The sequence below is a fragment of the Protomyctophum parallelum genome (genome assembly GCF_964188405.1).
Source record: "Protomyctophum parallelum genome assembly, chromosome: 5".
NCBI classification, from domain to species: Eukaryota; Metazoa; Chordata; class Actinopteri; order Myctophiformes; family Myctophidae; genus Protomyctophum; species Protomyctophum parallelum.
The window spans coordinates 22,674,934-22,691,904 of NC_139702.1; the positions used below are offsets into that span (position 1 = coordinate 22,674,934).

The 16,971-nt window shown below is 42.5% G+C and overlaps 1 protein-coding gene across 1 annotated transcript; it reads left to right on the forward strand.

Annotated features, from left to right (window-relative positions):
* Positions 1–3,207: 3,207 nt before the first annotated feature.
* Positions 3,208–16,824, forward strand: LOC310859485 (putative ATP-dependent RNA helicase DDX5). Its single transcript, XM_083766046.1, has 13 exons — positions 3,208–3,374; positions 5,983–6,166; positions 6,323–6,419; positions 6,968–7,101; positions 7,346–7,411; positions 8,565–8,706; positions 8,882–9,042; positions 9,192–9,364; positions 10,022–10,132; positions 13,180–13,241; positions 13,513–13,572; positions 15,030–15,251; positions 16,015–16,824. The coding sequence occupies exons 1-13, from the start codon at positions 3,334–3,336 to the stop codon at positions 16,476–16,478; spliced, it is 1,917 nt and encodes a 638-aa protein (XP_083622172.1). The 5' UTR covers positions 3,208–3,333; the 3' UTR covers positions 16,479–16,824.
* The last annotated feature ends 147 nt before the right edge of the window (positions 16,825–16,971 follow it).

Genomic DNA, 16,971 nt, shown 5'->3' on the forward strand with positions numbered 1-16,971 from the left:
GGCCTAGTGAAAATGTGCGTGTATAATGTAACGGAAATTGCACACTGTGTTTGTGATTTGTGGCCTTTTTTCGAAATGGACGAATCGTGTGAGCTTTGGAAGCCAATCTTAGCCAATCAGGATGGAAGATGGGAAATGGTGGCGCTCCGTGTTGATCACATGACTATGGAGATAGTGTATACCGATTTGCGTGAAATTTTGATAAAATCTGAAGGAGTAATAATAGAAAATGTGTTTTACATATGTCGGCCTCCTGGTGGCGCTATAAAGAGCAGATGTGAAAAATTCCAGGCAAAGGTTTTTCCTTGGCCTCTAGGGAGTTGGCATACAAAGTTATCCACAGATCCGTGCAGTTAGAGGTAAAAACACTTTTTGGCCAGTTATAGCGCCACCTTGAGTCTGAGTTGAAATTGTTCATGTGGCATTTCGTCCTCGGCCTAGTGGGAATGTGGGTGCACAATTTCATGGAAATCACGCGATGTGTTCATGATTTGCAGCATTTTGTTTGAAACTGAGCACTCCTGTGAACTTTGGAAGCCAATCTTAACCAATCAGGATGGAGTCTGAGAAATCTGAAAGACCGGTTTCGTTGAATGGCTCTAGAGAGACTGTGTACCAATTTGCGTGATGTTTGGACAAAATCTGTAGGTGTACTGTGCAAAAACTTGTTTCGCACAAAGCGGCCTCCTGGTGGCGCTATAACAGGCCATTCTGGAAAGTTTGGGGCAGAGGTTCATCGTTGGCATCCAGGGAGTGTGTGTGCAAAATGTGGCATCGACCGGGTTAACGGTGGCCGAGATTAGCTGCTCACGGACACACGGACGGACACACGGACGGACACACAGACGGACACACGGACGGACGGAGTGCAAAACATACTCTCCCCACATGCCTTCGGCCTGGTGGAGACAATAAAAGAAACAGCATGACATAATGTAAAAAGAAACTTAAAAAATAAAGAATGAAAGAAAAAACAGAAATTATTTAACATTTAAAATAATCAATTTTTAGTTTAGGATTAAGATCATCAAACAATAAAGAATGAATGATATATGCAAACAATAGGCTTTTGCTAATATATTATAACCGTGACATTACTACTGTATAACATGACATAAACACTGAGGAAACAAGGCAGGTGTTTTGTATGTCTAGACTGGTATAGGCAGGCAGGTCGCGCGTAATTCTAGAACGCAGGGCATTCACTGTGAAGAGTGCGGGCACAGACACCACAAAACAGTTTGCAATCAAACAGCCTGCAGTCAATATACAGCGCATGATAGACACGCCGACCACGGCAATGACAGACAGGCTGACCACAGTGTTGCAGATGCAGTTAGTATAGTGTAGCTTGCAACTCTGACAATAGTAGGCTACAGTATTCCTGCAGCAGATTGATTGATTGATTGAAATATTTATTAACAGTTTGTAGAATTTACAGTACATTTTAAGCACAAACTCAATACAAAGACTGTCAACTGTGAGTGGACGACCCAATTAAGCATTACACTTGTTTACAACAGGGTCCACATTGTTCAATTCATCAAAACATTTAAAGACATACAGACATTTAGAGACATACAAATAGACATTTCTATGTAGCTAAAGTACAGAACAGGAATTCATCATATGGGAAGATAAAAAGGGAAAAGATACAATATACAGTGAGGGAAAATGGGGGGGGGGGGGGGGTGGGGGGATTCAGATTTTACAGAGGCCAGTTTCGAATTGCAGCCATCCGTAGGTGCCCTTTGAGAGCGGTTTTGAAGGAGTCAAGGGATTCACATGTCTTAATGACTGTTGGTAGGGCGTTCCACATTTTGGTGGCATAGGAGCGAAAAGAATTTAGTCCCTTGTTTGTGCCGAATCTGGGTTGTACATGGTTTGTTGCACTCCCTCTGGTGTTGTGGGTGTGGACTTTTTAAGGAAGTATTTAGACAGGTACATGGGTATCTTGGTGGTGTATCGAATCTTGTGGACCAGACCCATTGCAAGATGCTGTACTCTGTCGTCGACCCTAAGCCATCCCAGCCTGTCAAAGTGGGCAGGGGTGAGGTGGGTTCGGGGGGTGAGGCCAAGTAGGAGCCTGACCAGTTTGTTTTGGGAGGTCTGGAGCCTTGTTTTAAGGGCCTTTGAGGTGCTGTGGTACCAAGAGGTGGATGCATAGTCAAAGAAACCTTGTACGAGGGCTCCTGTTAAGGTCTTCAAGGTGTTTTTGCTGACCAGTGAGGAGATCCTGTAAAGGAATCTTGTTCTTTGATTGACTTTTTTGATTACGTTGGTGGCCATTTTATCACCGGAAAGATTGGCCTCCAGGATGGAACCTAGGTAGGTAATTTCATCTTTTCGTGTGATAATGTTGTCACCCACTCTAACCAAGAAGCCATCTGCCTTGCTGAGTTTACTATTTGATCCGAAGAACAGCTACCATTAGGATAGATGCACCAACGCAAAGCCAAGTAGCCTGCAGGTGCCTAGGGGTAGCACCCGCAGTTTCATTAAAGAGGATATTTCCAGAGCACTTAACCTGCCAGTTATAGGTAAAGAAACGTTGAATTATTGAATATGTATGTGTTTGGTTCCAAAACACCCCAGAGAATTGCCTGCAGGAAAGTGAAGGCTCGTTTGAGAAATATTAAGAACAATCAAAGCATTGATGTCCATTTATTGGAAACACCCAAGTTTAGCTCTTCTATGATTAAAGCGCCAAACGGAAAGATAAGGAGGGACTTGGAAGCAAAAGGAATGCCCATAGCAGATGTAGGCCTACCCATGGGGATGGATGCAGTGGAATTAGGAGTCCTAATTGGCGGAGACCAATATTGGAAAATGGTCACAGGAAAAATGGAGAGACTGAATGAAGGACTATAGTTGCACTGGAAAGTGTATTTGGATGGCTAGTGCAAGAAGTCACACCCGAAGTCATCACGCTAAATATCATAACTGAAGTTGTGGACATTGAAGTGAATGCACATCATGTCGGAGAGGAATTCTTTAACTATATTTATAGAAGCGTCTATTTGTACGTCTCTAAATGTTTTGATGAATTGAACATGGTGGACCCTGTTGTAAACAAGTGTAATGCTTAATTGGGTCGTCCACTCACAGTTAAGTGAGTTAACAGTCTTTGTATTGAGTTTGTGCTTGAAATGTACTGTAATTCTGCAAACTGTTGACACCCTTCGGAACGTCACATCCGCTCAACCAGAATCTTATCTGCCGGCATTTTCTTTACCTTTTTGCCGGTGTCGTAGTTGGTATATAGACCATTTTTGTATTGACCTACACAAAAATAAGCCGGACGCTTTAGTTTTTTAACCGATCTTCAGCACGATGCCGGGATTTTCTGACAGAGATCGTGGCAGAGATAGGGGGTGAGTCGGTCATAACTGACACGTTCGACAGGCTACAGCAAAAAAAAACACCCCCGTTAGAAGACTAGCGGCTAAGCTCGTCGCGCTGTTCTACGAGATAAAGCGATATATAATATACTGATTTTACGTCACGTGATGGCAGTGAACTTCACCAATACAACAAAATGTCTGTGTTTGAATACTTTTCAATGCGATTCCTCCTTTCTCGAGTGTTTGTATTGTTGATTATTTTGTGGATATACTTAAAATGGCAGCTACAGACAGTGCGGCTGTGTGCCCCAGATAAGGATGGATTCGCCATTGAGTGAGTGAAGTCACAAGTGAACCAACGGCAAGCTTGATCATTTACAGACTTACAGTTACACACACTTCGTCACGATTAAACTCGCCGATCTGGTAGAGGGTGGCCTAGACCTAGAATGCCTGTGATCATTTATTTAACTTCGTAAATTACTGTATGAAACAACAAGAGCCATTCTAGGGCTAAGAGCGGCCAAAACGTCGTATGGTGGGACCTATAGCCCCTCTCGGAACCCTCCATAAAGCTTTTCTGAAATGTTGATGTCGCTTTATTGTAGGGTCCCTGTTCATAACTATATTTTCGTATGGGAATTTTGGAACGCGGGCATAAATATGCTCTCTAACATCGTATCTGCGGTGTTTGACGGCCTTTTTAGTTTAAGTTATTCTGAATTCGTGAACTATAAGTACCTATACATCCCGCTGCGAATATCTCCTGTGGCGCGGAAGCCGTTAAGTATTTTTAATCTTTGTTTGACCGATTTGGTCGCTTTATTTCTTCTTGTTTGTTTACCGTTTATTGTACCGCCTCCCGGTGTGCGGTTGGCTTGTGCGGCTACGTCCCGACCCTGCCTCTGATCTGCTCTGTCATAGCTATAGCGCCACTAGCTAGCCAGATAGGCGGTACAATGAGGTGTCAATAAACAAGGAAGGAAGAGAAGAATCAAAGCGACCAAATCGGTCAAACAAAGATTAAAAATACTTAACGGCTTCCACAGGAGATATTCGCAGCGGCATGTATAGGTACTTATACTTCACATATTCAGAAGCCCTCACACGAAAAAATGTCGTCAAAGAGTGCAGACAGGCCGTAAACACGGTGTTTATGTTTTATTATGTCCGCGTACCAGGTGGCAGGATAACTGCTGGAACAGGACCCCATGGTCTGTGTCGTCAAAAATGTCAGAAACTTCAGTACCATTGGGTTCTGCTTGGAGGGCTAGGTGGGACCTAAACTAGGCATCACGTAGCAATTTTGATTCATGGGAGACCTGTAGTGTAAACCCGGTGCTGTTTCACGTCATTTGTATGGAGGGGGCCGCTTCTTTTTTTGTCTAGCTATAGGCATGTGAAGACGTTATCAGGGTCTTTAAAAACTGTAATCTATACACAATTCCTGTTAGTTTTTTGTTTTTTTTGTCGTATCATTGAAATGTATGGCCATTGGCTGCATCCTAGACCAACCAGAGCTAGGCTGCATCTATAGCTCTGGTCCATAGCATTAGAGGCGAGCTATGGACCAGAGCTAGGCTGCATCCTATGACGCTTGCGGACAAGACAATGAAGACATGTATGTATTTGTAATTTGTAAAGCAGCATTCTTTTACTTCATTGTTATGTGTATTCATGTATTAAATTAATACATGAATGTCAAAACCACAACAGCTGCAATGAAATATTCATATTTCACAGACTGTACGTGGTAATGTTCAATTTAGTGTATCTCTGCATGTTTGGCTTTTGATGAACTAAATCAAATGAAAACCAGGATTGCCACGTTTCACTCTTTCTTTCTTCTGTGTTGCCAGCTCATAAAGCAACCCCAGTACAACACGTCAAATCGCCTTGTACCCAGGCTTTTATTTTCGTTCGCTACACGTCAAATATCGCCAGAGAAATAAGCCAACCTAAGCAAACGCACTTAAATTCCCTGAGGAACATAGGCCATTGATGAGGCTCCTCCATCCCCTTCAGTCTTGTGCCCTCCGCTCCAGTTGTTGCCATGACAGCCCTAAGCGCAACAATAGACATAAGATATATTCCAAATTAAAATAGTTGATCCATATTGTCCACATATTCAAATTACCATGTATAATACCTTATGCTTTGGTTATTTATTATAACATGACATGCATGCTTGAGCGAGTTAACCCCCTTTAATATCAGTATCACTGATGACTAGGGAGCTGACTGACTGTCTCACACACACAATGTGATGCATTGTTCATTCACACTCCTCCAAACCTATGGTGAATATATATATATATACATCAAAGAGAAATGTTGGCTTGCCAAAGAAGCTAGACAAATTATTAAAACAAGCCCAAAAAATTGCAACCCTCAACTCAAGATCTTTTCCTGCAACCCTGGAAAAAGAAACGAGGCCAAAGAATAAGTAGACTTGGCAATACTAAGCCGAGTTCGCTGGCGTAGCGGTCCGAGCACCTAGCCTGACATTGTGTCGTGGCTTTGCTGCGTGAGTGCGTGTCATTCTTTATCTACCCATTAACGGTCAGCCTACGGTCCTAGCTATCGATACTGAAGGCATGACATTATCTTGTACATTTATATCTTGTTCCTTTTGCAGGTATGGTGGCGGTCCACCACGTTTTGGTGGAGGAGGTGGAGGAGGCAGCCGGGGTGGACCTCCTCCAGGGAAATTTGGAAACCCAGGTGACAAGCTGCGAAAGAAACACTGGAACCTTGATGAGCTCCCAAAATTCCAGAAGAATTTTTACCAGGAGCACCCAGATGTCACCCGCAGATCATTGGTAAGACATGGATGATGTTTTCTCTTTGTTGATATGTCTTCTTAGTTGTGTATTGTGTTCTTCTTGTGTCTTCTTGTGTATACCTGCATGCATGGCATGCTTATTGCTTACTTGATTGAAGACGTTATTGATTTGTATTGTACTTTTCGATTACAGCAAGAGGTTGAGCAATTTCGCAGAAGCAAGGAAGTTACGGTGAAGGGCAGAGAATGTCCCAAGCCAATTGTCAAATTCCACGAGGCCACTTTTCCAAGTAAGATCGACATCACACCACCACCAGCAGAATATGTCATTGTAATAATGTGTATATAGGCAATAAATGGCTTGCTTGGATGGATTGCCACCGGCATATCTTTTCCATAGCTTATTTATAGCCTGATAATACTATCAGCAGTAGTGATTTTAAATAAATAATTACACTTTAATAAGATTGTGGAAAGAAATTAAGGAAATGACTGTTTACAGTAAAATCCTCTATTACAGCTGCCAGTCGCTTGATATCATGCAGTTACTCCCCATTTTATAAATATTTGCTGCTAATTTGCTAAGGAGACGGTATCGCTCAAAATTAGTGTGAGAAAGTGTCGAATGACAAGTAGTCTTCTGTTTGGATCCAGTTTGTATGGGATTTTGAGTAAGGAAGTGGTAATATTAAAGGGCTATCCAACCAGAACACCAGGCCAAAAGGCTGTAGCCTATTAGAGTGACATGTCGTAATTCCATATATTAACTAGGCCGGGGCTTCGTGATCAGAACACATGCATATTTAAAAATGATGTTATATTTCAATTTGTCTTTCAGGCTACGTCATGGATATTATTGGCAAACAGAACTGGTCTGAACCAACTTCAATTCAGTCTCAGGGATGGCCACTTGCCCTAAGTGGCAAAGACATGGTTGGCATCGCTCAGACTGGGTCGGGAAAAACCCTTGCAGTAAGTAATTTTTCTACACTTGAGAAGTGTGGTTTATTTAGGCTGGCTGTGTTAACTAGGACTTCAATTACTTGTTTAAGTTTGTAGTACCGCCTGTCCTACAAAGTATTTCCCCCTGCAGCTTCCTCGTGTCCTGATGGCTGCAACTAACTCTGGTGGAGATCTGCGCTCAGAGGAGCACCCTTCTTTAGTTGTGTATGCGTATAACATTTGGTTGAAACATGCCATTATCTGTCTGTTGTAGTATTTGCTGCCTGCAATTGTGCACATCCAACATCAGCCTTTCCTGGAGCATGGAGATGGACCCATTGTAAGTACTTGAGACAATATGACGAAACATGCATGTATTTGATTCCTTTATTTGTTACGAAGTAGTTGTATGGCTCCATAGATGGTTTCACATTACATCACATTAAGTGTCACAATTCTGAATTGAAAACTAAATGAAAGCATGTCTAGAGAACTGATAATGCAGAAACTGACAATCGAACATAACATAACATAACGGTCGGTGATGATAACATTAACTAATACAATCTAGAGCATGGGTGGGTAACTCGTGGCCCGGGGGCCACATTTGGCCCCCACCTTCACTTAATGCGGCCCTCACTACTGATACATTATTGATTTCAGCTGTTACAGTTCCAAACATGCAAACTTGACCCGCTTTAATGACTTCAGTATATACTGTAGCTTGATGACTAGTATTAAAATGTTATTGTCATTTATTTTAACAGTTTCCGTGCTTTGAATGGATTACTCCAGGTTAATGTCGCTGCCATATCGGACATACGCGAGTTTTGTTTTATGTGTTTAATCCGCCGTAATGTAAACAAAAAAAAATAAAATTCTTCTTCGCCGTGGAGAAAGAGAGTAGGCGCATCTGTTGTGATAAAAAAAACGGAAATCGTCACATGCTGTGGGCTGCTAGGGCTTCTGGGAAATTGAGGCCAATGTAAACGAATGGGGTGCAACGCCTCATTGAGACCAGTCTTGTGTGCGTCTTCCGGGTGCACCAAGATGGTGGATGGTACGATCGGATCATAACAAACCAGGGGAGCTTTTTTTGCTGGATTTTCGCGGATTAAAAGCCCAAATAATTCAGCGTATGCTCTAAAGGTAATACAACAATCTCGGCAGTGAAGGGGGGTTGATTAAAAGTCCGATAAATCGTTTTCCGCAGTCAAACTGTTAATGTCCAATGTGTTTGTATTTAGTTCATGAATACAAATTTAACTTTTCAGGATTTCAATTCAAATATAGCAAAAATAGCTGATCTACAAAGCTCAAAACGCGTCTCGGTGCTACCCGTTTTGAGCTTGCAGGTCGGCTATTTTTGCTACAACAGAAATATGCAATGTGGCCCTCTGGAGTGAGTGTGGAAATATTGTGTCCCTTTCCATCATCAAAGTTGCCCACCCCTGATCTAGAGTAATTCACTTACAGTCTGTTTGTTCCCCCAGTGTCTGGTGCTGGCTCCAACCCGTGAACTGGCTCAGCAAGTGCAGCAGGTTGCTGCTGAGTACGGTAGGGCCTCCCGTCTGAAGAGCACCTGCATCTATGGTGGAGCACCAAAAGGACCCCAGATCAGAGACCTTGAGAGAGGTACAATTAAGTTTGGCCAGGGGATGCCTAATGCACTGATGCTCTTCTATTCATTTTCACAGGCCATTTGCTCATCATATGGTTAAAAAACTTCAGACTGATACATTATTTGTTTTTGTTTGGGGGAAAAGCTATTTTGTCTCGAAAGAATATTTAACATAATCCATTATTTTAGGTGTTGAGATTTGCATCGCTACCCCGGGGCGACTCATTGACTTCCTGGAGTGTGGAAAGACTAACCTGCGACGTTGCACCTACCTGGTGCTGGACGAAGCCGATCGTATGCTGGACATGGGCTTTGAGCCACAAATCCGCAAAATAGTAGACCAAATTCGGGTATGTACTTTTATCGTCTCAGAATAAATGCTGTAGATTATTAACCATACTTCCATCACTCCATTTCAAGAAATTATCAAGGGGTTTTCTAGCAACATTATAAGTCGTAAATTTTGGTTGGTCGAGCATGACTTTTCCTCGCCTCCCAGCCGGATCGTCAGACACTGATGTGGAGTGCCACTTGGCCAAAGGAGGTTCGCCAGCTGGCTGAGGACTTCCTGAAGGACTCTGTCCAAATCAATGTGGGTGCACTCCAGCTCAGCGCCAACCACAATATCTTGCAGATTGTTGATGTCTGCAATGACATGGAGAAAGAGGACAAGTGAGTAGCGGACTGCCACTAGCTGTTAGCATAAATGAAGTTAACCTATGCCAACATCCGCGTTTAAGAGAAGGAGTTTGCCCGCCCCCCCCCCCCCCCGCCCCATACACACACTCAGTATACACACTAGTATCATTAGCACAAGCACACACTTTACATCTCGCCAGAAATGTTTACATGTCGGGAGCGACACAGTACAAAGTCACAAATTACATCCGCACTTTGGATGGCTAAAGATCCACCATGGACAGCTCTGCTGGATTCCGACTTATGGAGGTTTTAAAATCCTGGTCGTAACCAAGTTAAACAGAGTTCAGATTTAACGTCCCACAGCTGGTGGTGACGGAGGCGTTGCATAGCAACCCGATCAATGTTAAAAGCTGGGGCTCAACCATTATATACATGGAGTATACGTTGAGGGCCGTATATATACGGACCTAGCAAATGACGTCCCCTAGCTGGGGGGTACGAAAAATGTAGTGAAGAAGGAATCTTGTATAATACCAGATAGTATTGGAATTTCTACATCATAATTTGAGTCCTTAGCAGGCAATATAAAAAGAGCAGAACTCATTCTTCTTTACAACCTCGTCATGGGGGAACACTGTTGTTTTATCTGAGAATTATTTAACATGCTACCATTCTTGTCCTCTTCAGACTCCTCCGTCTGCTGGAGGAGATCATGAGTGAGAAAGAGAATAAGACCATTATCTTTGTGGAGACCAAGAGGCGCTGTGATGAGATCACCAGGAGGATGAGGAGAGATGGGTAAGGATCCACTTATCATGCCAACCTTAAGGATATGTTTTCTCTTGTTCTAAAATAATTACTACTCTATAGCACTTCTCAATCAGCAGTAGGCACAAATTGTAAAAAAGGGGATTAAAGAAACTGATTAAAGGTACGCCGCACATCCTGCATTTATCAGCGTGCACCAGGCGTGACCTTTTCACAGCTGTTTTTATGTCTGCCCGTAGCACTTGCCCTAGCCCCTTAGATAGCACTTTATGTGATAGCATTTTATACAGACTTATAGCATGTTACGTAGACGGCACTAGATTGGCATTTTATGTAGTCATAGCACTTTATAGTATATATGCATAGTATCTAATTTAATAGTTGTAAAGTTGTCACGTGGCGCAAAAGATGTGCCCTCTAGCCAATGAAAAGATGTGCCCCCCATTAGTCCCCCCCCTCCCTCTTTGGCTGCTGTAATGTGATCTCCCCTATGGATCTCCCTCCGTCTCCGCAGAGAAACCTTACCTCACGGAAGGTCGCCTCACCATTTCGCTTATTCCTTCTAAATCTCTGTATTTAAAATATAGGTCGCTCAGCGAATGTCTTAGTTACATTAACATTGTGCTTAGAAACTACTTGGTTTGTTCCTAACTACTACGATTAGACAGATCGCGTTTGTTATTTCGCTACTGCCAGTACTTCTGATTGCACGCACACACACACACACACACAACACTACCCCGTGTCCCACACACACACAACACTGCCACACGGATTTAAGCTGTCAAACCATACAGCATTGTCATATTTAAAAGGCGCTTTATAGCTTCTCTCAGCTCAAAGCGTGTATGAATAAGGAGATAAATGAACAGCTGACGTCGGTGGGAGAGGGTGTGTGTGTGTGTGTGTGTGTGTGTGTGTGTGTGTGTGTGTGTGTGTGTGTGTGTGTGTGTGTGTGTGTGTGTGTGTGTGTGTGTGTGTGTGTGTGTGTGTGTGTGTGTGTGTGTGTGTGTGTGTGTGTGTGTGTGTGTGTGTGTGTGTGTGTGTGTGTGCGTGCAAAGTAACTCTGGGATGAACGGCCGCGAAATTCTAGTAGTATATGTGTAGTTCATATGTATAGTTTCATTATAGATATTCCACTGTTACGTTCTTAGCTTACGTATGTTTCATGATAACTACTTTTTATGTATGTGATTTATTGCCATGCTTTTGTTCTTGCTTAAAGATGGAGTGCCGTGATTTTTTTCCACACTTAAACATGATCATCAGGTGTATTTAGGTGTATATGAGGTATAATTTTTTCAAAAAAGTGTACAGTATTTGTTAAAATGATGGTTTTATGTGGACACACCCACCAGTTCATTAGGTATGCGTGAGTTTAACCATAGCACCACCCACCTAATCCAGTCCCTCCGCCTCCTCCTTTAAGACCACCCACTTGTCCTAGTCCCTCCCCCTCCTTATAAAAGGACAGCCCATGGCTCTGCCCTTTTGTTTACAAAATGGCAAATTGGTGTCTGTAATGTAACAAAAACTCATGTTTTTGTGAATGTTAGAAGTGAACACTTCCAATATTTCTGAGATATCGTATAGGCACCATTATGCACTTATACTGCCACCATCCATGTATAGGCATATAATCCATGCATCCATACCATATCAGATCTGTTTTTTCTGATTTTTTATAATCATTTATTTATTTCCTCCAATTATATTGACCCTATTGTCGCAATCAGCTCAGCTCATCATCCAATTCGATCATAGTTTAACAGCAGAAACAATTAGTTTGATAGATCATTTAGCCTACAATATATTGTAGGCTATTGATTTCCTCCAGCTAAGCACCCTGGCATTAAAACTGTCCTTTATCTGACTGCGTTGAGTTTCAGCAAAAGTCGCCAGATTTAAAGAAACAAGCGGCCAGGTCCACAAAAATAAGTCACAGAAATTGCCGTGAATATTTATGAAAACGTTTCAACAACACCAATCCTTTTAACAACATATTAATCTGAGGGTCCTTCACATGAATCATTGGTCAAGTCAACCACATCTCCCCTGAAAGTTACTATATGAAAACAAGCCCAAGTCGCTTGTAATAGCCAGACATGGCAACATGACATCCAGCGCGACACAACATACTTCTAATTCTTGACTTTACAGCCTCGTATAAGTATTAGGACCTACATACATATTGACTACAACAGCCAACAAGAATGCACACTGTGACACTACACTCTGTATCAAAGCCCGACCACTGTGATTATAAAAGAAACAACCTACTCCTTGAGAACAACAAGAGCAACTATACAGCAGAGCAGGTAGGCTATAAGACTGGTTTGTTGTGGTTTCCTTCCTGAGGACCCGACGTGAACATTTACTTGCTTTCAATCTAACGAAAAACAGTCTGCTCTGCTGTGAACTGGTAATGTGTGAAATGACTGTTTGAAAATCTGCCACACAGTTAGACACACACACAGAGCAGCAAAAGCAAACTGACTGCGCTGTTCAGTTCACACGTGTGTATGTGGCAGGCAGCTCCGCCCACAGAGGTTGTCGTATTTAAAAAATATGTATAGAGGGGGAGGTGCGTGTGTGCGTGCAATATTTTTACGTCACACTATCCGTGTTTACTTCATTGGCCCGTTTGACCGTCAAGGGTTCAGCCTCCAGGAAGAAACCCTAAATACAAAGTTATTACACCATTGGACATAAAAACGACTCCAGGGTATCTAATGAAGTACTGTCACCCCATAGACACATGAAAAGCTGGAAAAATACAAAAATTGTGGCACTCCATCTTTAATGTAAATTGCTCTGGATTAAGAGCGTCTGCTAAATACCTAAATTGTAGCTGCATTTAAGTAAGGACGGATGGCAGCCATAGACTGTATGGGCATGTCAGGCGTGTGCTCTCAAAATGAAAATGCCATGAATGGCCTAGCCTACAACATGCAATAACAACAATAAACTGCACAATCTGCAAAATAGTAGACCAACAACAGTGTGAGATTTCTTTGCTTTCATGCATGTAGTGTTTCAGTGTTTCATTTCTGATGTGTATTGTTTGTCAACCACAGCTGGCCAGCAATGGGCATTCATGGAGATAAGAGCCAGCAAGAAAGGGACTGGGTTCTCAATGGTATGTTCTGGGATGTTGCACTATTTCTTCATAGTGCATATTATTGCTGCAGTGAATAGTCCACTCAACATATGAAGTTTTGCCATTGACAATGAAGGGAACATTTACGTCATATTGTCTCTTTATTGTTAATGGCATTGAATGTTTGTTTACATCACCTAATCAACATGAGTTAAACTTTAAAGAAATCATTCTACATTATATATATAATACTAAAATGCAGCAATTATTTATGTATTAATTAATTATGATTTATTAATTATTTATCCAGAGTTCAAATACGGAAAGGCACCAATCCTCATTGCTACTGACGTGGCCTCCCGTGGACTAGGTCAGTATATCTTTGACTAGCCCCATTTGTTGTCTCTCTTCAATGTTACACAGTTTTTAAAGAAAGTGTTTTTGCTTTCTTTAACTTTTCTATGCATTTTCTGAGTTTTTCTCACCTAAAGGTGCAGTCTTTGTGGCAGGCGCTAGGCATGACAGTTCCAGGCCTCGAGAGGGTGAAGGAAGACATATTGGAAGTGCTCCACTGGCTTGCCACCCAGTGGGCCTAGAGAGGTGAAAGCACTTGTGTGCCAGTAATCATCAAAAGGCGGTGTGGCTAAGCCTTTTCCTTTTATTACACGCACACTCTGTTCTCTTTCCATGGATTTTAAGGACCAATACTCAGCCAGCCAGCCAGTCAGCTGTTTCCAACTCAAACGTAAAAACGACATGCTTGATGCTGTGACTTTTGCCTTGCATGCTGTTTTGTTAGAGAGCACTGTATTGCAAGTCACTTGTTTGAGATTTGGAACAATTGTTATCTTCGGAGCTTGTACCAAATAGCATGGGTGTTTGCGAGCCTGTCTAAGCTTTCCGTTTTTGTTTTTGTTTCCTCAAAGGGCTGGTTTTCATGAAATGGAGAGAGCAGGTTTATACCTATTGTGTAAGTCATTGGAATTGGTGACACCTGGCACATGTGTTTAAAGGGGTTGTGGGGGTGACATCTAGAGAAAGAATGAGACAGCTCAAAAACCAAAGTTCCTCCCTCGCCTGCGTTTTAAAGTCATGTCGAGACCTGCCAACGAGAGACATTTTCTCAAGTGAACACTGGCTTCTGGAAAGATCTTGCCTTGACAATACTGAGTGGGGAGGGGGCTCACAGGTTTTCTCACAGGTTCAGTATTTGGGCCTTTTTCTTTTTTGGGGCCCCTGTCAAATTAGCTCATGGTCCATTAGGTCTTGGCAAGATGTGCAGTGTGGCCTTTAGTAGCAAGCTTCTTATGAGTATGTACAGGGGGAAAAAGGACCTTCAGAAACATACCTTTTGAAAGGTCAGATATTGGCACATGAGGAGGCCCCAGTGCACATAGTGGCCCAACTGCATAGAAGCTCCTGGATGTCACTTGACAATTTGTGGGGGATTTCGCTGCATTGGGAAAGGACTAGTGATTGCATACTCCTTTATGGTAAGACTTCAAATCGTTTTGTTTTTTTGTTTGTTTTTCCTCCCTTGGTAATAAAAGGGAGGGCGAATGTCGTTTGGATCTTATTGATTATGGTAAGCAACTGGAGTGTGCATCGTTTCTCTCTTCCCACAGTAGTATTCCCATGGAGTAGCTGTATGTACTATTTTCCAATGTTTTAACGTATTTCCTCCGCAGCCTATTCTAATAACCACTCCACCTTCCCCCCGACCTCCACTGTTGCTAACTCGTTGTCCCTTTGATCTGGCTGTTGTGGTGTGCAAAATCCCATGTGGCGACCTCCTTTTTGTTTTGCCACACTGCAACACTTTCACAGATGTGGAGGATGTGAAATTTGTCATCAATTATGACTACCCTAACTCCTCTGAGGATTATATCCATCGTATTGGACGCACGGCCCGCAGTCAAAAAACGGGCACGGCCTACACCTTCTTCACCCCCAACAACATGAAACAGGCTGCTGACCTGATCTCTGTGCTCCGTGAGGCCAACCAGGCCATCAACCCCAAGCTGATCCAGATGGCAGAGGACAGAGGAGGTAAATTCCTATGAACACAGTTCAACACACATGATGATCTCCAATGTGTAATGTCTTCACATTAACCCATTTGGACCTGGTGTAACCTATGCGTTGTTGTACCTTTGAATCCGGGAGCTATACCTCTGTGTCTCATTAGTTGTTGCTAGACATCATTTTTGCTACATGGGTGACGTAAAAGTTGATCTAAATACACTGCACAGACTACAGCTGTCATTGAGTTGATGGCACTGTTCTGCACCTTTGTAAGAGGAATTACCTTAAATTGACTACTAGGTGAATGCATGAAAAATCTACGTTATAATAATCTCAATTTGGAACATTCCCCTCTGAAAAAAGTGACTATCTCTGTAATGAATGCAGCCCTTTAAGTTGCTCATCACACTACTTTTAGTGGGCATGGACATAAAACTTTGTTTGCCAGAAATGAGTGTTCCATAAATAAGTGCTGAATTCTTTCTTCCTCTGTATATTCTGTCCATCATATTTTCGGTTTGCACTGCCACTGAGCAAATGTCAGTGTTCTCTCCATTCCCAATGCATCCGATTTCTGTTCAAACATACTTAATAGGGTGTAATGCCTGTTTACTACCGATGCCGCAATACACACTGCACATTATATGACCAAAATCCAGACACAGATGCTAAGCGGTCGCCCTATTCAACGACTGTGTGATGACCTCAAGAGTTGTAAGTCATTCTGATTTCATAATTTCCTTTCTCTTCATTTCCTTCCCTCGCCCTCCTTTCTCTTCTGCTCCAGGCCGTGGAAGGGGGGGAAGAAGTGGCTACAAGGATGACCGCCGGGATAGGTATTCTGGGGGAGGGAGGAATAATAACTTTGGCGGTGGTGGTGGTGGTGGTAGCTTCAGGGATCGGGACAACGATAGGGGGTTCGGTGGCGGGCAAAAGAGTGCCTTTAAGAGCCAAAATGGTGGGAACTACGGTGGAAACGGTGGTAGTTCTAGTGGTAACTATGGCAACAGCTATAACAACGGCAACGGACAGGGTAGTTTCGGTGCTCCCGCAAACCAGGTGGCTGCCTTTGGTAATCAAAACTTCCAGGGCCCGCCTCAGTTTGGGGGAGTGCAGAGGGCCGCTCAGAACGGAATGAACCATCCACCGTTCCCTTTCAGTGCTCAACAGCCACCACCACAGACCCCACAGCCACCACCACCACCACCAATGGTGCCGTACCCCCCCATGCCACCACCTTTCCCTCAGTAGATGTAATACACAATGCACAATATTCTGAACCAATTTGATTTTTGGTTTTCTCTTGTCTTGAAATCTTATAGTATGATGATTATTATCCTTTGTACTGTTTAACTTTTTTGCTTACAGCAGCGTTGGAATTATTCAGTAACCCCAAAAGGGAGTCATAGACTCCTGTAGTGCAACTATAACTTTTGCACTTTACTTTGTTGATTGTTTTATTTGTTACATTCCTCAGTAATTTATTTTTACTAGGTAATGCAATGTTTTGAGTTTGTGGTATGTTTAAAGTGATATGTTATGAAGATCGTATTACAAAAGGGCACGCATGGCCCTTTCAAATAAAAAATAAAATCCATATTGTGTGTTTTGTCTTTGTAGGTAGTTATTTTGGCTTTTATGACTGCTATACCATTAATGTGATTTGAAATAAATAGAAGCTCAATATAGCACGTACATCCACACTGAAAAACAGGTACCGGGCCAAGGTTAGAATAATAGAAAA